Source organism: Gracilinanus agilis, chromosome 3 (assembly GCF_016433145.1).
Source record: "Gracilinanus agilis isolate LMUSP501 chromosome 3, AgileGrace, whole genome shotgun sequence".
NCBI classification, from domain to species: domain Eukaryota; kingdom Metazoa; phylum Chordata; class Mammalia; order Didelphimorphia; family Didelphidae; genus Gracilinanus; species Gracilinanus agilis.
In genome coordinates, this window is record NC_058132.1 from 364,102,953 (window position 1) to 364,126,169 (window position 23,217).

Below are 23,217 nucleotides of genomic sequence, written 5' to 3' on the forward strand. Positions count from 1 at the left end.
GCTTATTCTACACTGAAACCAGGGCAAAAAGGGTTAAGTGATTTGCCCTGGTCATACAGTAGTAAGTTTCTGAGGCTCAAGTCTTCCTGATGTCAAGCCTGACGCTTTATCTTTACTCTACTGGTAAATGTTCTGCTTCCATGTTTATGAGTGCTGAAATTCCTTTATCTGATAATATTTTGTTTCATCTTTGCCTATATCTTATTATTTAGTGGTAGTTCACCTCTATTTTCTTCATCTCTCAGTTCTTTAGAAGGCTATTATCTCTGTGCTGGCTATACTCTTCTTTTTTCCTATCTCCATTGCTTTTGGTGAATTAGTGTAAGTATAAGTATACACGGGGGTGTGCTGGTGCCAATTGTTAAAATTTTCAGTGGGTGAATTTACTCCTTAGAAATCAGTATGCCTTACAAACTAGGACTTGATTTATTGTTGCTTTAATTTCTGGGCTTAAGAAAGTGATGATGAAAATGTTAGTAGTACAGATCAAACTTAAAAGTGTATCATAAAATACATGTTTCTTTTCCCCTTCGAAGAGCTAGTTGCTAAACACCACTACCTTTTATTCTGAAATCCTTTTTTCTTCTGTCTTGTCACAGCTTGTGCAACTTTAGCTTTGACTTATTCCCTCACTGGGTTGTTTTTGTTCCCATTTCCATGCAGCTGAGTGAATGTGGAGAAAATCATAAAAACCTGTTGATTGGGTCTAATATAAATTTATGTTAAAAGATCTTAATTAGACTTTCCCTGGAGCAAATCAGTTCTTTTTACTTTTCTTATCTATTTGCTTTTGCATTTACAACAGCTTTTCTAAACCTTTTCATTCCCCCTGAAATATTCTATATCACCTTCATAGCCCCCACTCAGCTAAGGATCTTGTTTCTTTGTCCACTCAAAAAATTGACACTATTTCTTGAGAGCTCTCTCTTCTCTCTTTTCTCATCTTCATCTGACATCACTCAGATATTGTTGCTGTTTTCATTTGGTTATACATATGTGTGTATATCTAAATATGTGTGTATATCCAGCCCTTTATATATAATTTAATATGTGTTCATATATATCCAAACCTAATCTGTCTTGACCTCTAATTCCATATCCAACTGCCTAATAGGTATTCTGCTCCAAAGCAGAGAGATATTCTTCTGGCATCTCAAATAAACTTATCCAATTACATCTCATTATCTTTCAATTCTCTCCCCTCTTTCAACTTTCTTATTACTGTTTCACCACCCTCTTTCAGTTACCCAGGTTGACAAGATTGTTTTCTGTTATCCTCAGCTCCTCACTCTTCCTCATCTTTTATATCCAGTGTGTTGTCAAATCTTATTCCTGCCTTCATATCTCCTTCTCCCTTCTGACATTGTCACCATCCTCAAGTGCAAAATAATAGCCTGCTCCAAGGTTTTCCAGTTCCATTCTCCACTCAGATACTATTTTCCTAAAATACTGGAACGATCATTTCAGTCACCTCCCCTTCTTTCTACTTGGTCAGTGATATTTACCCTGTTAGCTCCAGAATTAAATATAAAAGGCTGAATGGGGCTTTCAAAACCCTTCACAAACTGGATTCTTCATACTTTTCTAATCTTACATTTGTCTCCTTTAAGTGTACTCTGCAGTCTAGTTTAACTGGTTTGTCCCTATGGCTGGAATGCACTAATCTACCTCATCATTTTTTTAGATTAGAAAAGGGAGGCACAGAAAGAAAAATTACTCAAATTTACTTGATAGTGCTAATGAGTGTCCAGTATGGAATTTGAACCCAGGTCTTCCTGACTCTGGCCAGTACCCCATTTTTTATACCATACCACCTCTCATTTTAATTATTAGATTTAATATTACCATATTAATAAGTTAAGATAAAGAAATTCAGGAAATAAGAATTGGTTAAAAGACAAAAATAGCTTTATTTGGAGAAGATGTATTTGGAGAAATGACATATCTGCAAGAGGACTATGACTAAATTGGACACATTGAGGCCATGTGATCCTCAGGATTTGACTAATTGTTTACTCCTTTGGGGACACACTTAAGATATAGTTATGGATAAAATAGGGGGTACACTAAAGTTGGGGGGGTGTGATCTGCTTCCCTTGCTGAGTGATGGAGGGGTAAAAGATGATTGAGGTAATAGGAGAGGAATGAAAGGGATAGCTGGGTTTGGGGAGGAATAGACAAGGTGGTATTAGGATGGTAAGGGTACAGGGTGAGGTGTTCAGGAGAGGCAGCTGACACAGACTAGCCACCCAGGTTAGAAACAGAGGATATTGGGGTAATAGGTTGAACCCTTCCAGGCAGGAAGGTACTTCTACAGACACAAAGAATAGGGCCAGACAGAAGTGGTTTGAATCTGACTTGAGGGCTTTCTTGTCAGTTTTTCAAGTCCTCAAAGGAGTTACCACAAGGCTCCTCCCTGTAAGTGAAATTGAAGGGATTCAGGAGGAAGCGTTGGGCAACTACTTCCTCCCAAGATGGATGCCTCCAGTTTCCCTCAGGAAATAAAAGACAATTATTCCTCCCCCTTCACCCTTGCCTAATTCTTCAACACAAGATTCTCCAGAGGTTTTAATTAGGTAACCAAGGGTTTTATTAATGTTTTAGGATTGGTCTGGAAGGAGAGAAGAGGGGTTTCGGCATTTCTGACAGCCTCTAGGGAGAAACTCAAGATGGGGGAGGGTCTCAGGAATGGGTTAGATTGAGAGAGAACCTGCTCTCTTAGCCTAGGAAGATATGGTTGCTTTTAAGTAGAGGATATTCTAAAGGGATGAGTTGAATTCAAGGATGTCCTACTTGCCTATTGGGGAAAACTAAACCCACAAAGTCTTTTCACTAAAAGCCCAAAGGCCACCCTACCTCCCAGAGCCCCAGGAAAACAGGCAGGAAAAACAGGGAAATAATACGGAGAAGGTCAGGGAGAGGTCCAGAGAAGTTAGCTAGGTTCAAATTATCCAAAGACAAGGCACAGGCCAAAGCAAACGAAAAGCCAAAATAGAGCTCTGGTTGATCCTTCTGCTCTGATCAAGTGTCAGGGACCAACTGAACTTTCTCAGAATTCTAAGGCTCAACTGCCAGAAGTTTTCAGTTGGCCCTCTGCAAGAGCAAAAATCCCTCTTGCAACTTTTGCATTACAATATGTTATAGAACATTTGCTGATTTCCTTTCATAAAAGGAGGTTATCTAGATTTCTGTACTAATTAAATCACAAGTCCTAACCAAAATAAACATATCTTGTTAATTTAAAAAACTAAAAAAAATCACTTAAGAAATAACAAAATGGTGGATTCAAACTAAGATATTGCCTCATATTACACTAAGAACTAAATGACTGAATGATTTAGTTTAAAAAAACATACCATATAAAAACAAGATTATAAATTTTACATACATAAATTTGATTATACATAAAGTTGTAAATTTTGCATAAAAAATATTTCAGCTAGATTATAAAGGATATGGAGCAGAACCAAGTCTTTTCATTAGGTACCTTTGATAAAATTACTACATTCAAAATCTATGGAGAATTGACATTAATCTCTAAAGAGAATGTTTTATGAGTTACAAATTGTTCAATATCAAGGGGTTGCAATAATAATCCATTTCTTTTGAAAATTATCAACACCTATTTCAAAAAGTTTAGAATTACTAAATAGAAAAATAAAAAAATATTTAAAACTCTTGGTGTTTCATTTACTCAAATCAATAAAGATAGTTTAAAATACATACCCACAAAGGAGTATCAAGAATTCAAAGACATGTGTGAAGTATGTGCTGACTTGTTTTTGGTCAGGCATTTTTCCAACTCTTTGTGACCCCATTTGGGGTTTCCTAGACATAGATCCTAGAGTAGTTTGCTATTTCCTTTTTCAGTTCTTTTGACTGATGAGGAAACTGAATCACACAAGATTAAGTGACTTCTTTAGGGTCACACAGCTAGTAAGTGTCTGAAACCAGATTTGAAGTCATAAAGATGAATTTTTCTGACTCCAGACTCTGCCTCCTTCCACTGTGCCACTCAACTGTCCTACCTAACTGAATGCAGAATTGTGAATGACATTACTCAGCAACAAAATTGTACCAACAACCTCACAACCTTCTTAAAACTCATGTCTTCCCTTCTTTTAACAGACAATAAATTACTCCAATGGAGAATTTTATACTTACATACATTTTGCACATAGACTACAAGAGAACCACATAGATCTTTAAGCCTTGTGGAAAAAAAATGTACACCAACCAGTAGCTGGAGCTTCTGTTGGTGGGTAGTGGGTACTGGAGCAACCAAGGGGAGGGTAGGACCTTTAAAGACTGAGCCTCAATGAAAGCAGTTTGTTAAGAGGCCAGAGTGTAGCACAGAATGGAATCACAGGAGTAACAACCTGCTCCGAGTCTGAACCCTTCACTCTTTCTGAGTCCCAGGATCTGCATAGGTTCCTGGAGGGAAAATAGGCTCTCTAACATCCTTATATTCTTTCCTCCTGAGAAAAGTAAGAGAATTTTCTTGGCAGTGTTGGTGGCCTAATGTAGGAGAACTTTACTATATTTATTGGCAGTCTTTCTTGTTGGTCTTTTTGACCATACCTCGAAACATAGGTTAGGATTATAAAAACTTATATTATTCCCCTCACTAAATTATCTCATTTAATCATGAAATTCTCTAGTTCTTGGATCATGTGTCTGATCTTATATCTAAGTCTGTGTTTTTCTTACTAATTTTACAGTTGTTTGAGGTTTTGGTTTTTTATTTGTTTCTGTTGTTTTTCCCCTCCCGCTCCCTCCAACCCCTAGCTTATGTGAGGAAAAATTTTGGTTCTTAAATAGTTTTTGGTATTATTGGAAACATTTTTTCTCTTTCTTCTGTATCAACAGCTTTATTCCTCAATATACCTGATGACAAGCCCATTTTCATTTATGGATTTTTTTCACTGAAGGCTATTTCTTTTAAGGCATTTATTTAATGTTGCTTGTTGCAATTGCTCTAAGAACTTGCCAGGAAAGAACATTTGGAACTTCTTTTTATTATACATATTGGTCCTTTAACATGTTTTATTTAGAGAGTCATTTGGAAGCCAGTGTTTCAGTGAAGCATTTCAAATATTACTGTTAAGAAAAGGGATTTTCTTAACAGAAAAATATTACTCTTAGAAAATAAATATGAGTATAGACATTTTCTTTTTTTATTTTTCTTTTCTATCATTCTTCAAAATCTAGAACTAGAAAGCATAATTTTTGTATCTTAAACTCATTTTGATTTTTAGTTTTTGTTTCTCCAAGGGAAAAATATTCCTATGAAATATATTCTTTATTTTTTATAGGAGAGAGAGTACACATGTGCGTGCATGCGTGCGTGTGTGCATGTGTGCGTGTGCATGTGTGCGTGTGTGTGTGTGTGTGTGTTATCTGGAGAGACAGACCTATTTATCATGATTTTTAAAGATAAAAATCTTAGAATTTTATCTTATTTTTCAGGGTAGAACTGACTTCCTATCTATATATATGAAAAGGAATAGCTCTAGGCTCCTAAGGAATATAGAAAAGCATCCATCTGTACCATACCAAAGTATAGGGAAAACAAGTTAACAATTCCTTTTCATAAGCTTTTCTTATAGAGACAACCAAAATGATTTAAAATGTAATGAAAAGTGGAGTGGAATTATGAAATTCAGGATGATACAACAACAGTAAAAACCAGAGGAAAGTATCTTGTCTCTTTGCAAATACTTACCATTGCTATTGTCTTAAATAATTCCAGCATCAATTTAATTATCCATTTTTTTCCCCATTTACTTATCTTAGCAGACATGTTAAACTTGGATTCTTCATGTTCAGAATAGCACTAGACATGTTGACTTTTTAGGTTTATTTCTTCATAGGAAATTAATTTTTTAATGTTGGATTCTTGGTGATGGCAGTTAACCTTTTGAAATAAATGAGCTTTTACATTTTTGAGCTAGAATGAAGTGGGGGAAAGTCTGAATATCAAACTCAATTATTTATGCTTTTGCACCTTTAAAAAGTGAGGACACTCTGGTTCATCCAAACATTTATTTAGTGCTTACTATCTATTGGTGTGTGAGAGGTAGAGGATCTGACTTAGAATGTGCTTCCATCATTTAATATTTTTTGTGACTAATTGAGTAAGTCAATTAGTCTCTGTAGGTATAAGTTTCTTCATCTGTAAAATAATGGCATCAGACTAAACGACCTCTCAGATCTGTTCCAGGGCTAATCCAATAATCCTTTTATTGTTGAGACACCATTATAATTGTTATGAAGTATAGATAAAAGATTTTTTAAAAGTCTTTGCCTTCAAGGACCATTAATATTGCCAAGGAGATGAGGTACCATCCACATAAATTCATAACTTCCAATATAGATTGGTATGTCATTGTGGAATTTATGATATATATAGTAGATAATTGGGGGCATGATGTCCCCCACAAAAATCAAAGTGTGATTTCATTGATGTGGAGAAATTTCCTCCTAAGAAATTTTTTTTTTCCAATGGAGATTGGCCAGTGCTCACTGACATAGAATTAATCTAATCTTAGAAATTAACCCAGGCCACTGGGAGGTTCATATTTATATTTGAGGAAAGATTAAAATTTATACTTTTCTGTTTTTATTTTCTTGGCATATTCCTCATAGAGAAAATAGTAACTTTCCTTTCAAAATGGTTTTTTGCTTGGACAAAAATTTTATTTTAATTTGAATTTTAGTATTTAGAGAATGACCATGTAAATAGGAATACAGAAATACTTTTATACTTATTCAGAGGTGATGTTTATCATGTCTTATCATGATGGTAAACTATTAACTTTGAAAGAAGTATCATGTCCATCTATTTATTAAAAATAATTGAAATAGAATAGGATTGCTCAAGTTTTTTTAAAAGTGGTGATACAGGTTGTTTCAAAGAAACATGGGATGACATATATATTGATGTAGAGTGAAATGACTAGGAAGAAAAATAATGTTTAAAATAACAAAATATTTTTTTAAAAAACAACTTTGAAAGACTTAAGAATTGCAATCAATGTGTAGTAATTATTCACAGTTTCAGAGGACCAGTAAAGAGGAAAACTGTCCACTTCCTGACAGAACGGTAATGGACCTAACACGTAGAATGTGACATAATTTTTGGACATGAATAATTTGTTGATTTATTTTGTTTGTGCATATTTGTTACAAGGATTGTATTTTGCTAAAGGGGATTAGAGAGAAAAAGGAGGCAAGAAAAGTGCTTGCTAAAAAACGGATACAAAAATGCACAAAAAGAAAAAGAGGGAACTTACTAGGGAAACAGGAAAATTTTAAAGGTTACATGTTGAATATATATAATAATATAAAGATATTTTTAAAAGCAAGTTGAACATAATGGTGACTAATTGTTTTATATAAAAAAAATGAATATCACTTGTATAGCTAACATGTCCTAACTTTCAATAAACATGATTTTTACTCTTTTATTTCCTAATAAAACTTAATTTCTTCATAAAAATAAATGAGTAATTGAAATAACTATTACCATCCCAAGTATCTCTTTTTGATTGCACTGGAATTTTGTTAATACCGCATGAAAAGTTAATCATAGATATGCAATACTGAGTTTATCCTTCATCAAAAGTTGGCATAATTTGGGTCCACATTTTAAAAAAATACCTTCAGAAGATAGATTATTTAAAGTAACCAATTGTTCCAATTTTTCAGGTCTTTTCTAATGGTCACCTGGGAAGTGAAGAATATGATGTCCCTCCCCGACTTTCCCCTCCTCTTCCAACTACATCCTTCCTCTCTAACCTAAAGTAAGTTATGTTGAGATTTGTAAATTACTCGTTAAAATGGAAAACATTAGAAGTTGCCTTTCTACAAATAGGCTTTTAGCATAAATGGGCAAGGAGGAACAGAAAAGTCTTATGAACAAGTTATAATCGACAAATTCTGAAGATTGATTGCCCTGAATTCTCTAATGCAAGACAGATCACTGAGAAAGAACTATGTTTATTAGAGAATAAGGAGACATGAGTTCTAAAGAAAGGGAATGGTGCTTAAAACTATATTTTATGAAGATTATTTTGTTCTCTTATTCAGTAGTTTCATATATGCACGCACACTTTAATGAAACTTGAACTTTTTAAAATAAAAATAATCCTTCGCTTTCACCACTATTCAATGAAATTAATGAAATTGTTATAATTAGAGTCTGTACTTTTAGAACTCTGCTTATTAAAGCTCTGTATAGTAAGGAAAATATAGTAAAACCTCTAGGTGTGTGGGTCATTTCATTTTTATTGAACTAGAATTATCTGGTTTGTAGATAATTGAAATAAGAATTAGCAAAGTTCTAATGAAGTTTATTTCATTGGCAATTTCCTAACACATAAAATTTCAAGTGAATCTAAAAATGTCCAAATAGATACATTTTTCCATTACCTCTTATTTTTCCCCTCAAGGCAAAATGAAATTGTATTGATTAAATAGAGGAGTGTTTTAAAATTGTATTTTCAACACATTGAATTTTGCTTTTTCCTGTAATGAACATTTGCTGTAATCTTTTTTTTTTTAATAGCAATACCAATTATAATTGGATATTTGGTAAATTGACTTGTACATCTTATAATTGGAGACCCCTTTACGGTTTTTCATGTTTTAGATCTCTGCTCAAATAATTCTCTTCTCCTGGTTTAAAAATAGTAATATTACCTTTTAATGCCTCAAATTTTAGATATACTGAGATGACAAAAGTGGCATGTGGAATTAGGACATTTGAATCTTAATCATAGAATTTTAAATTTACAGCCTGAGAGATTGTGTGCTCTTGTTCCAACATTTTACAGATTATAGGAAAAGAGCTCCATTTTTAAAAAGTGACTTTCCCAGGGTAGTAATTATCCAAGATTTATAACCTAGAATTCAAACTCAGGTGCTTAGGATTCCAAGTTCAATATGGTGCAAATGCAATAAACATTTATCAAGCACCTAGTATATGGCAGGCACTGTCCCAAATCCTGGGGATACAATTAAGAAAAAGACAATCCCTACCTTCAAGGATCTTGCATACCAATGGTCAGAAAGAACTCATAAAAGGAAGATTAAAAAAGGAGAGGAGTAGATGGGGGAACTATTTGATCATAGTTGTAGGGTCAAAAACAAGCAGTGCAACCTTGGGAAGTAAAGAGTGGCCTGGGTTTCTGAGGTCTATAAATGAGGACTTTGAGAAGATTTTATATCTTCTACCCTCTAATTAGAAGGTCAAAGACAACTGAGAATCCTGATGCAGCACAAATAACAAAACTGATGAAGTCACTATGATGATGAGTTTCTTGGTGTATGATGTTTTCCTGGTGGATGAGTTTTCCTCCTGAAGGAAAAGTCCAGAGTTCTTTCCTCTACATTTGGCCAGCCCTGCCAATAAATATCTATGAGACTTTGCACAAGTCAGATCACTTCTGTGTGTTTCAGTTTCACACTGAATAAAAATGAGGTCAAATAGGATAATTTCATGGATCGCTTTTAGATCCATGAATCCCTAGATGTTTCTTATAGACCCATGTGGTTTCCTTTAGTATTGGCAGGGTTGTTTTTCCCCCTTCTCTTTATGTGCTTTTCAGATTTCCTCCCTAACTTGCTCTCAATGCAAGTTTTTCTGACAAAAACACATATTCATGAAGCACAAAGGGATAATTGCAAGACTGAGTTCTACTCAAACTTGTCTTGGCATTTACTATAAAATGCTGAATAAGTTCTCTAGGATTCAGTTTCCTCATTTAAAAACAAAGTTGGACCTGTAAAGTTCTTTCAAATTACCTCTCAATATGATTATTTATCTTATAATTTATTATAATTTTGGTAATACGTGGTCATGATACTTTTTTAAGTTCAGTTTAGCTTTATTGCCTCTTTTTTAGCCCATTGAAAAATTATTCATTCTTTGTTAAATTTGAATAAAAATCTAAATAACTTTCCCCTTATTTCTTTCTTTTCCTCTTTCTCTTTCTCTTCCTTTTCCCTTTCTCTCTGTCTGTCTGTCTGTCTCTCTCTCTCTCTCTGTTTCTCTATCTATCTCTATCTATCTCTGTGTCTGTCTGTCTCTCTCTCTCATACATACATACACACACACACACACATTTATATCAGGAAAACTCAACTAGCACAGTGATTAGGATGATAGACTTGAGTTCAAATCAAAGGATTATAACATTACTAAGGTCACACCTCAAGTATCAAATACCTGAAGAAAGGCTCTCAAATGTGTAAATTTATTATTTCCCTTCTCCTACTCTATATTCTAACCTCCCCATCTAGACCTTTGTATTTTTTTATAGTCCAGTTTTTCTCTTGAGCTAGTTTCCTGTCAAACACTGTCAATTGTAGTTTTCCTATGGATATTTATTTTACAAGTGTCCCAAACTAAAGCTGACCAAAATGTCCTTAACACTGCTTTCTCTCCCCCCTACCCCCCTCCCAAGTCACCTCTTTTCTAATGTCTGGTTAGGACACTGCCATTTTTCTGGTAATATAGATTCAAAACCATTATATCACCCTATAATGAATCAATTGCCAAATCAGATTGATTTCCATTCATACCTCTCTCCCTTATACCCTTCTTTCTACCCTCACAACCACCATTCTAGTTTAGGCTCACATCACCTTTTGCCTGAGTGACTTCAGAAGCCTCCCAGTTAGTCTCCCTCTCTCCAGTCTATCCTCCACAAAACCATCATATTGTTTTTGTAAAACACTGGTCACTCTTGTTCAAGAAGCTTCAGTGACTCCCTATGATCTCTGCAATCATATATAAGCTCTGGCATTTGAATTCCTTAACAAGTTGGCTTCAGCCTGTTTCCAGGCTGAATCTAATCTCTTCATGAATTAATTCCCTATTCTAGCCAAATGGACCTAATTGTTATTACTTGTACATGAGATCTAGTTCAATGTTTTTCTTTTCCCATACCAATAATGCTTTTCTTCTTCGCTTGGGGCTGTTAGAATCCCTAGATTCTTCTAAAGCTCAGCTTAAAGGCATTCTGCTTTATCAAGTAGCCTTGTAGTCTTCCATTTCCAATCCTGAAATCACTTTTATTTCTTTTAAATTTCTTAATCTATGAACACCTTTATCCCAAGGTGAATATAAGGTTTTGTGGGTACAAACTTTTTCATTTAAAAAAAAATGTATCTAGAGTTCCTACTGTCACGGCTAGAATACATTAGGTGCTAAATGAATGCTTATGGAATGAATGCTCTTCTGCATTTATATATCATTATAGAGAATTGCCACTCATTAAAAAAAATTATAGCAGTGGTCAGTGAGGACAAATCAGGTTCAGGCAGAGAAATGTTTTGAGGAATTAGATGGGGAGAAAGTTGATCCAAGATATTATAAGTCAAATACTGTAAAATCACATTTACATAAATACATGCGTATGTATATTTAATACTTCTTATATGATACTAGATAAGCATGGATATCCTTCCTATCTCTTAAATTCTGTCATTTTATAATCACAGAAACCTGAACAAAAAATCCAATATCAACTTTTGCTTTATTATTTAGTTTGAGACATAGGGAAATATTTGCATAAACTTAAAAAGCAAACAAACAAAAGACCAAAATAAGTATCATTTTCAAAATTAGTGGACCTGGTGCTTCACATTGGCCTTAAGGACAACTCTGGCTACTTAGCTAACAGAAATGAAATGAAATGGTGTCATTTACCCAGGTTTCTAAACCATCCTCTGTTCTAACCATTTGAATTTCCTAAAGGATGGATAGAAAGGGTTTATGATTCTTTAGAGCCTTAATCTACCAAGTTGGGATTGGGATTTTGCAGTCATGATGGAGAGTCCAGGACTGACCCCAAGGGACATGAGATCAAAAAAGTGGAGGTGGGAAAGTCAGATTACATCTTACCCTCTCTTTAGTTTATCAATTTGAGGCTTTCTGCAACAACCACATTACTCTTATCTTCCCACAAACTCCAATTTGGTATCCTTCCTCTCCTGTGCAAACTTACAACCTCAATGAGGTGCTGACCCTTCAGGGAAACTATCATAAGGTAAACTACATATTAACTAGGTATGTATGTGCCTTTGGGAAAATTCTATCCCTACCCTATACTTTGGGCAAGTTCCTTATAGTGAATGGACTTTAAGTCTGGGAGCAGTCAACAAGGATTGAGAATTTATACTCCTACCCCTTCTCATTCATGGTTGGACAGTTGATGTCACACAAGTTGGACAGGCATGGATGGATAAAGACCTCCACTGCACAGGACATCAGAATATTTTCCCCCCCCAAACCCTCCTTCCATCTGCTAAACTTCCTTGTTACTGTCAAGACCACTCACAGCCTTCTAGTTACACAGATTTTCATAGCCTCATTGTCAGTTTTGACTCCTAATTTTCTCTTGCACCAAATCCACGTACCCTTTCTGTTGATAAAGCTCATTATTACTACCTCCACATCTCTCTGCTCAAACAGCCACCACCCCAATCAGACCCTTATTACCTGGGAAATGACACCATGTCATAGTTGTAGGATTTCACTTCAATCTAGCATATTCTTACCAAAGTGATATTCCTAATGTACAGATCTGAATTCTCCATTCTAACCATCCTGTAAAACATTTTTCCATATTAATCATTTTGTTGAAAAGATTTTTAACAACAACAAAAAAAGAAAATGAAATATATTATGTTTTTTTTCTGCAGTAGGTCCATCACTTCTTTCTCTGGAAGCAAATGCATTTTTCATTGAGAGTCTTTTGGATTGTCTTGAATCTCATTTTTTGCTCTTTTTAACAAAAGTTTTACAGTTAAGTAATTAGCAATACCGTAGTTCACATAAATTTAAACAATTTTTATTGATCAGATATTGTGATCAGCAAATTTTATAAACCATTGCTATAGTGCATTAAAATCAATGGAGTAATAAAATAGCAGTAGAAAAGGGAAATGACTCCCATATATTTATGTTTTGCTATTTGTGTCACACGCATGCACACACACACAAAATTTTGTGGATGCTTTTGGAAATCAGTATCTTGGACTTGATGTGTTTTTAAAATTAAGCTGTTTCACCATCATGTGCAATATAGAGTAGAAAAATTGTCTGAAGTTTTGCAGTAAGCCTATTTAGGTCAAATTATAAGAAGCTTTCTCTAACATAAACTTAAGAGCATGTGGAAAATAGTAACTAAAAAGAAATTATGTAATGTTATTATACAAGGCTAAGTACATATGTATGCTTATACATATACTTGTATATTGTGTGTACACACACACACACACACACACACACACACACACGTGCATGCATATTTCCCCCACCCCTGGAGAAATTGCCCTTTCCATCTAATAACGGATCTTATACTCATTCCTATATATGATCTAATTTCTACTTTTTTTCCCCCTCTTTCCTCCTAACCCCCATGATCACCCTCTGTTTTAGGGTGATATCTGCAATTTTTCTTTTAAATGGAAAGCTCCTTAGGGGAAACCTCACATAAGCAAGAATGTTTGTGAGAAATGGTGCTATCAGGTCATTTATTTAACTCCTCACCCAAAGTGTTCATTTTTCCTGGGATTCTTTTTTCCATTGATTATGGAACCTTAACACGTGTGCATTTGCTTTTGACCCAAAGGAAACATACTGTTCAGCAATCACTCTTATTTCTTCAGTCAATGAAATTAGGTACAAAAAAGGTATTTTTGGACCATTTTCTTGCCAAAGCAAGATTGATTAAATTTTAACATTTATTTTTCTAGCATTTTGATTTTCCTGTTAATATACAGGATTTGGTACTTCAGAGTATTATCACTGACTATGTTAATAGCATTAATGTATTAATATATGTCAGTAGTATACCCCAGATATATGTAGGCTATTTTCTGTGCCTTGTAGCCTTTTATTTAATTGCTAAAGTTTGTGTTGTTCTATAGAATTATATGTAGCTTGTCTTTTAGGGGTATGTATTATAGCTATGAGATGATTTGGAAGCTAAAGACTAATTCTTTACTGTTAAGTGCTATGTAGCCAGAGTTGCCCTTAGAACAAGTATGAATAAAGTACCAAGCCTAGTGAACTTGATAGATACCAAGAAAATTCCTTTTTGCTCTTTGTCTTTCTATTTTGCCACAAAAGTCTCTTCAATGCTTTAGTCTAAATAAAGCAACAGACTGCCCAGGGACTCTTTCTATTCAGATTGTTATAGTCAAAGATCATGAAACTTGAGTTAGAAAGAACCTCAGAAGCTATCTAGTCCAACTCGTGATACCCCTTTACAACATTACTGATAGCAGCCATACATTCTGTGCCTGAATCACAAAAAACAAATAAATAAATGAAATAAAAATAAAACAAATAAATAAACAGATGCATAAATGAATGAATGAATGAATGAATGAATGAGTGAATGAGTGCATAAATGGATAAATAAATAAAGGCCCTCACCTTCCTTCTTAGAATCAATATTATGTATCATTTCTAAGGCAGATAAGGGCTAGGCAATGGGCATCAAGTGACTTGCCTGGGGTCACCTGAACCACTTATAATAAGATCAGTCTCCTAGTTACTGAGGCATTCCATTCCATTTTGAGAACTTAGTTTCCCTTCTCTCAAATTGATATCTCTTCCACCCTTCGTTTCCAGCTCTGTTCTCTTTGGACCAAGTAAGACACACTTTCATCTTTCTTATAAATTATAGCCTCTCAAATACTTGAATAATCCTGGTACATCTCCTCTTCTTTAAGGTAATTCTCTCTAGTTCCTTGTGTCCTGACCTCCAGTTTCTTTACCATAGTCATTACCTTCAACTAGACATACTGTGGTTATTCCTGGTCTTTTCAGAAGTGGTCAGTCCAAGGCCAAATACATTGAGGCCAAATACATACAAAGACAAATACATCTACTTTATTCTGTCTGTTGATTTTCCTGGCTTAATTTAAGGACTATATTAGACTAATCTTTCTCATCTGCTGAAACCTTTTCGAACCCTGATCCTGTCATAGAGTATATTGGTTATTCCTGCCAGATTTGTTTCATTCACTCATTTGTTCTTCCATTATCGAAATCATTTTAATCCTTCCTAAATAGAACAAAGAACCTAGGAATAACCGAAGATATTTTTTACTAATACAAATCTCATATACTTGTTATCTCAGAAAAAAAAATTCGATAAATAGCAAATCAAATAAAAAAAACAAAAGAAAATTCAGTAATATTTAGTAATGAAGTTGTCACTTTAAATTATTTTCCACAAATCAAATCATAGCCATTTTTCCATATTAACCCATAGTCCAATTTCTACATGCTTTGATACACCCTTCTCATTCTTACATGCGAACAACTAAATCTTTATCTTCTTCTGTTCATTTTTCCATTATAGAAAAACCTATAAGGCTAGAGTAAAAGCTATGAATGATAACTTGAGGTATAACATCTACACTTTTTTAAAAGTGAAAGCATTCATATTTCTATTCCCAAAGTCCTATGGAATTACACATTCACTATGAAATCAGTGAACTCTGAACATTGGTATAATTGCTTTACTATTCAGGAACCAGATAGAAAATATATTTTCAGCAGTGTTTTGTGGTAAGCTGTTCCAGATAGTTTGCTCAACAGTTATTGGAAATTCTTTCATAGAAGAAGGATACATTTCCTGGCCTCTGCTCTCTGTCATTCCAGGTCAAAAAGCTTTAAGTGTTAAGTAGGAGGATATTCTTTTTCAAGGTCTATCTTTGGCAGCTTCAATATGTAGTAGAGATGATTTTTACCTCCAGAAGTTTTTTTTTTAAATATATTAGTAAAATATCTATCTTCCTTGGATTCATAGAACTTTTTCCTTCCCCCTTTTACCTCTTTCTTTTAATTTCAGCTTGGTATTTTTTGAAAAAATAGAAGTCCAACTATTCTCTCATGCATGTATCTGGTTTACTACATCTCCTTTCTGGAATGAGAATTCTTGGGGTAAAAGATGCACTGGATTGGTAATTAGAACACTGAGATTTTGAGGCCTTATTCTTACCTTAATTGGCAGTTATTAATCTAATTACTCACTACCTCTGAACCTCAGTTTTTTTTTCACCTATCAAATAAAGAGATTGGATTATGATCCTTCAAATTTTATGGTTTTACTGCTTCTGAGTTCTTCAGTTTCTCTTTTGAAATTCATATGCTATGTAGTACAAAAATCTGAAGTTATGAGAATATATAATGGGTCCTGAAGATTCAATTCCATTAATTAAAATTACCTTCTGACATGAACATCTCATCAGATTTATTTTATAACTAATAAGTAAAATTTGCTTGGATAATATAGCTTATAAATGATAAATGGCCAACTTCCCTATTCTTGACCCTAACCTGGGATAAGAGAAAAAAGAATGAACCTTGTAATCAGTATCCTTTATGATTGTATCTAAGCTCTTAAAATTACTTGTTATTTTATTATTATCTTATTGTTGTTTTAGCTTAAGCTTTAGTTAAGAGCTCTTGTAATTAGGAAAATAAGGATCTTACATGGCAAATAACTGATAACAGCTCAATCTTTCATTTGTCATATGTACAACGAGAGAACAAATATATGATAACTTCAGGTAATCATCATTAAGTATTTCCCTTATGTAAAGAAAGGTTAAATAAAGATTTAAGTAAATTCCTAGAGTATGTATGGTCATGGGAATTTTACCTTTCGACAATATATACTTGCATGAATAATCACTTTTTCTTTTTTCCTAATCTGGAATAGTTTGTGGGAAAAGATAGTTTTATTCAGGAACTTCTTGAAGGAGAGAAAGAAATATATCCTGGCAAGCAGGAACAGTGATGGTATTTCAAAGATATAGAGGATTAAATCAAGTAGAAGATAAAGAAGGTACCAACCAAAGTTTACCTACCCCAGTATTAGGAAAATAAAATATTCAGGACCTAAATGCAAGAATTGCACTTTAGGAATGTGAGGATTTATGGAATGAAGTCATAATATCAAAAGAAAAAAATATTTTCCCCCCTGAATTCTGCCTGTTTTTTATGTAGGTATAAAAATGGTACAGATTTATTCTCTTTCTCATTTGTGGTTCATATTCAGTTGAAATATGTTTGGAATAGTACTTCTTAAATTTGTATCTCAACACACAATCTCCATAGTGTTTTTCACAATGCCGTGTATTCTTTGAACACTCAAGAAATGTTTGAAGTTCAGGAAAAGAATATCAACTAATGACTTAAAATTGTGGAATGGGTTCTTGGCCAACTTGAACTGTGAACCAGCCAAATCTCCAGAATTCTATTTTGCTACCCTGCTGACCCAATCACTATTCATAAAACAAAATCAGTGGTTGAAAATTGGCCTATGGGAAAAAATTAACATTTATCCATTCTTAAAAAAAAGTAAAGACATGAATAAATGATGAATATACTAAACTTAATTATTTTTTGCTACATTATATTTTAGACTTGAATTGTATGTTAGGAATGAAGTGATTTAAGAGACAGAAAAGGGGTTTCTATGTGATAATTTCAGGAAAAAAGCGCCATCATTTATAATAACTTGGAGTTGCTTTGATAGTGAAAGTAAAAGTGTTATGGTTTATAGCTTTTAAAAAGTTTGCATTAGTCCAGGTTTTTAAATTTTATTGCATAAATCTCTTCTTGAACCCCATGAGATTTATTTTTAATAATTGATTTTTATATATTGAGTGAGAAATATTCTTTATTAACATAATCTGTTAAGTTGGAACTCCTATATTGACATTATTGAATTTTGCCATATTAAAATTATTTAATCTTCTAAGTTATATCACATTAATTTCTATTATGTCCTTATGAAAAGTTCACATTTGAAAAAAAACAAACAAACCCAGTTAATATAATCTTCTTTAAATATCTATTATTTTCTTTTTCTTTAATAAACAAAAAACACTTACCTTCTGTCTTAGTAGCAATTCTAAGACAGAAGAGCAGCAAGGGCCAGGCAATTGGGATAAAGTGACTTACCTGGGTCACACAGATAGGAAATGTCTGAGATCTGATTCGAACCCACATCCTACTGACTCCAAGCCTGGTGCTCTATTCACTGTGCTACATAGCTACCCCAATTTTTTCTCTCTTATATTTTATAAATTACATTTGAAGAACTTTAATCTTTAACTTACAAATTTAGTTTCCTTGAATTATTTTAAAATGGTGCATCTTAGAATCTTATATATAGCTTTTCATCCTTTCTTTCATTTACTGAACATTTATCATTTACCTAGTTTCCAAAACAGTATGTTAGGCATTTGGGAGTTATAGTAATTCACATTTATATAGTGAATTCAGATTTGCTAAGAGCTTTTCTAATAACAACCTTGCAAATATTCATTTCCCAATTTTACAGATAAGAAAATTGGGACTAAGGAAAGTCAAGTGAATTGTTCATGGGTACTCTGCTATAAGATGCAGAATAGCCTAGATATGAACCCATTTCTCCTACAAGTAAGAAGAAATAGTATTTGCTTTCATATACCTTAGATTCTGTGGAGTTGTGAATGTATAATAAGAAAACTACAAAATGATGTTAGTTTGTTTTTTAAATATAGATTGTTTCTGGCTGGAGGTATCAGCTAGGGCTTGTAGGAAGATATGACGTTTCTAGTTGGTCCTTGAAGGGATAAGTGTGATATGGGTAGACAACATTGAAAAAAGGACAGGCAGAGGAAGTGTGTGTATGAACAGGAAAATGTTGAGCATGTTTTGGGAGTTGGGAATTGGTCTAAATTGGATGGAAGATAAAATGTATGAAGGGGAGCAGATATTTATTAGATTGCAAAAATATGTCAGAATCAAACTAAGGAAGCTTGAATGCCAGTCCCAAAGAATGTAGACTTTAATTTGGTAGGTAATTGGAAGCCTTTTAAGGGATTTTAGAAAAGGGGATACATGACATGAGCAGAGGAAGTCTCAAAAAGATGAATGTGGCAGTCATTTTTATAGTGGACTTGCTATATATAGGAAGACTTTGGGGGAAGGTTCAGAATTTAGAAAAAATTTAACTCATCTTCTTAATTTTTAGAGAGATCTAACCTATACAAATAATTCAAGGGGGTGGGGGGATAAAAACAATACATGTTAACTAATAAGGAAAAATAATTAGCTTTGTGAAATCTGAGTCATTTCCAACTCAGTCAAGGCTTCATGATTTTAGGTAGCATTCAGTTTGCCCTGTAAATGATGGGTAGAAATAGTGAGATTAATCTGTGTGTAGGGTGACAGGGTTAAGAAGATTTTGGAGTTCTGCATACATATTGCAGATGATCTGAGATATTGAAATAATGAACTAACAGAGATCCAGACAAGCTGTTAATGCCAGTGACAAAAAAGTAGAAAAATCAAGAAGAAAACAAAATTTGTAGGGAAAATGATTTGTTTTGAACGTGGTGAGCTGGATGCAAATAATGAAGAACATTTAGGTGCAGATATCCTAAAGAGAGTTGTAAATGTGATTCAAAACTCTGGAGAAAGTTAATAATTAGATGTATGAATTTATTTAGCAGTATCTTGATAGATGGCAGGATGAGTCAAGATGCTGGGAATGAAGGAGACTGTGAAGATAGAGAATGTAAAGAGAAAAATAACCAGCAAGCCAAACACAGAACCTAGAAAAGTGAGGGGAGTGGGGAATGATGAAAGAAAGGAAACAGGCATAAAAGGCAGAAGAACTGGAGAATACAATCTTCTGGAACCCGAGGAAATAAAGAACACAAAAAAGGGAATCTGTGTCAGTAACAAAATGTAGCAAAGAGATCAAATTGAGTGATAACTGAGAAATAGCTTTTGAATTTGACATCTAGAGGTCATCATTCCCTTCCTTCAAAGATACTTTATCTGTTGATTTGTAATGCTGTGCAAGGAAAATTCAGACCTTAAGATATCTAAAGTGATTTTCTTCTTCATCAGAAGAGAATTCTTAACAGAAAGCAGTATATGATGTCAGAAATGTACTTGTAAGGAAATAAGTGTCATCTTTGAAATCAAACTCTTCATATATATGCCTCCCTTAGATTTATTCTAAGTTTTGATGTGCTAGTACAGTGTGTATTGTTTGAAAAATAGTTTTCTTGTTATAAACTTTGAAGTATTTATATAGTAAAAATTCAATTTGAATAGATGATGCATTCGAGTAAGACTGTTTTCTCCTCTGAGGTTATTAAGGATGAAGTGCTTTTTAACTCCAAAGGAAAAAGAGTGGTACAAGCTAAGTTACTGGAGCCTGTTGTTGTACTTTAGGGATCAGCTTGATAAAAGTGTCTATTTGGGAGTATTCCTTTAAGAAAGGGTGTTTGTATATACTTTCCTCTCATTCCTGCCTTCTCCCGTAACAGATGTTTTTACTCAGCTAAGTATTTGTTCACCTGTCCTTCCTAAGGGACTAAACTTTTAATAGGTGCCCATACATCATTACAAATTTAACTTAGTGCTCATTAAATTTTTCAGCTATGTTTTTGGTGCCGAATTTGGATTTTCCTTCATGCATCAGGGTGCTATCATTCCACCACAGACATTTTCTAAATTGATTATCAGTGTTATATAGAGAACCAAGAGCTCACAGCCAGTTGTTTTAAAACTGTTATTAAAAATCTTCAGAGGATTTTAAGAATAATGCCTTTTCAGATAATATTTGCACTCTTTCCTTTAGCTACATGAACTTTATGGACTAAAGTATATGGACCTAGTTCTCCCAAAATTTTAGAATCCTTTCTTTAAAAGGATATTTATGGAAGAAAGAGTATTGAATTAGATTACAACTTAGGCCCTTCTAGCTCAAAATACTGTAAGTACAGGAACTCTTCAATCTATAACCCAAGAAAGTTTTCTTTTTTAACTTTTCATTTCTTATTAGCATGAAATCAAAGGGGAGGGGAAGTTATTTCAGGCTATAAACTTCTATATTTAGAGAAGACTTCTTGCTCCCTCTACAGAAGGTGGTCAAAAATTGCAGATTTTCTAGAATATAAAAGTAGATTCCAAAAAATTGGTTTTAAACTTAATTTTCCTGTGCTTTACTTGATTATAGGATATTTTGGTTATGTTTCAGTCGTTTTATTCATTTCTAATCATTTCCTTTAGCCAACAAATTAAAGATTTAAATAATTATGCTCTATCAAGATAACGGAAAAGAGGATCTCAAATAAAATTCTCTCTCTGCTGCTCTAAATAGTTTTAGTTCATGTTTCATGCTTAATTAAAAATTTCTTTTCATAATTACTTATGTACAGAAAACAAGGTATTCCTAAACCAAATTGACCATTCCCTAAATATGGAATTTACCCTGAGAGATTGGCTCCTTCATGAACTTTTTCTAAAAATGAAATCTGAAATTTGCCTACTTTTGTTATTTTATTTGCCCATTTCAGGGTTAAAATATTACTTTGTCTTTAAATAATTTATTAAAGATGTATCCACCTTTTCTGATAACAGCAAGGTTTTTTTTTGTTTGATTTGACAGCACCTAGTTGTTCTTATTTTTCCATTTAAAATTGTAAATATAAGGATATTTTTTCCTCTGTTGAATCTTGGCCAAAAGAATGAAAAATCTGATTCATTTTTTTATTAATTTTGTGTGACAGCTCTTTTGATGTTATCCTGTAATTGAAAAGTGAATGAGTGGCAGAGTAGTTTATATGATTTGCATGTAAGACATCAAACTTGACTATCCTGAAGTCAAGCAAATTGTAGACTGGAATTTTTGTTTTTAATAGGTGTCCTATTCCTTTAACAAATAGTCTGTCAGAAAAAATAAAAGAAAATGTTGAGGAAGAGGATGATGACTACAAGATTCCTTCATCTCATCCTGTATCCCTGAGCTCACAACCACCTCATTGTCATAGTATAAAACCTCCTATACGGTAAGAATATATCCAACTTTTGTCAAATTACATTTTCATAGACATTACTTCTTGTGTTTGTGTTTGGATGTGGTTTAATCATTTACATTTAATTAAAAACAGTTGAATTCTTGGGCTTACTTGTATCCTCCCTTATGCCTCCTATTTTCTACCCTTATTCCAGAGTGAACTAAAAGATGCGAACTTCTCATTAATCAGGAAGCCATTACACTAAATTAGTTAAGTAGTGGGTATAATGGAACATTTTGTTCCATAAAAAAAATAGCTTCCACTTTAGCATGATTCTGCTCATGTAGAATATGTGCAATTTCAGTTACCTATTTCAGGGCTTTCGTATTTATTCTGCATACCTTCCTTCACAAGAAGAATGAGTATCTATAGAAACTTTGAAATGATATAAAGAAAGTCATTATGCAAATAAACCTTAACATTATCCTTATTATATATTGGAGAATTTTTATATTCATGTCTTTTCACTTATGAACATAGCTACCTCTATTCATATTTTGAATAAATGAAAGTAAATCATCTAAAAAGTATCTCTCTTTGCTATTCACAATGCTCGATCACTATCCCTACATCCTTACAGTTTGCATTAGCTAAACTTTTTTCAGGCTTACAGAGATCAGATAATGACATTATGATTCAAATTTTTTTTTCTTTATTCCCAGTGAAATTATGTTATCCTTAGCTTTTGGAGTGGCATCTCCCTTTAGAGTTCAAAAGTCATTCAGAATATATAATGAGTTTAGATAAAGATTCACAAAGACTTTAGTATTTTCAGGTTGAAAAATGAAACAGAATTCACAAATTGAATTCACTAATAAGCCTCATCCTAATTGTATTCTTCAATTTCTTCTAGTTTCTCATCTATTAAATGAAGGGGGGGGGGGGGGTTGGACTAGATGATCCTGCAATCCCTTCGAGCTCTAGATCTGTGATCTGATGATTCTCAGTTATTCCTTAGCTGGAAAATTGATGGTATATTTTATACTTTAAATAAGTATTTTTAACCCTTTCTTGGTAAGATTTTATAGATCCTAAATGCAAATTTAAATTGTATCCATAATTACCTTTTGTGTACTATTTGGTATTAGACAATATATTGTGAAACAGCTAGGTGATTCTGTACAGAGAGCAAACCTGAAGTCACAAAGACCTGTGTTCAAAGTTGGCTTTAGATACCTCCTCGGACAGGAACTAAGGCTTTTTTAAAAAACCAAACAATATATTTGGATCCCCTGAGGGCAAGGGTTGGGTCTTTGGCCTTTCCTGTACTCTCAGTGCTTAATACAGTGGCTGGTGCCTAGTAGATGCTTAGTGAACATT

General features: G+C 33.5%; 1 protein-coding gene across 1 annotated transcript in view; it reads left to right on the plus strand.

Moving 5' to 3' along the window:
• Positions 1–23,217, plus strand: part of CBLB (Cbl proto-oncogene B) — a 223,101-nt gene that overhangs the window by 171,973 nt on the left and 27,911 nt on the right. The window contains exons 13-14 of the mRNA XM_044670113.1: positions 7,711–7,805; positions 21,742–21,888. Coding sequence (XP_044526048.1) covers positions 7,711–7,805; positions 21,742–21,888 — 242 coding nt within the window. The remainder of the gene's footprint in view (positions 1–7,710; positions 7,806–21,741; positions 21,889–23,217) is intronic.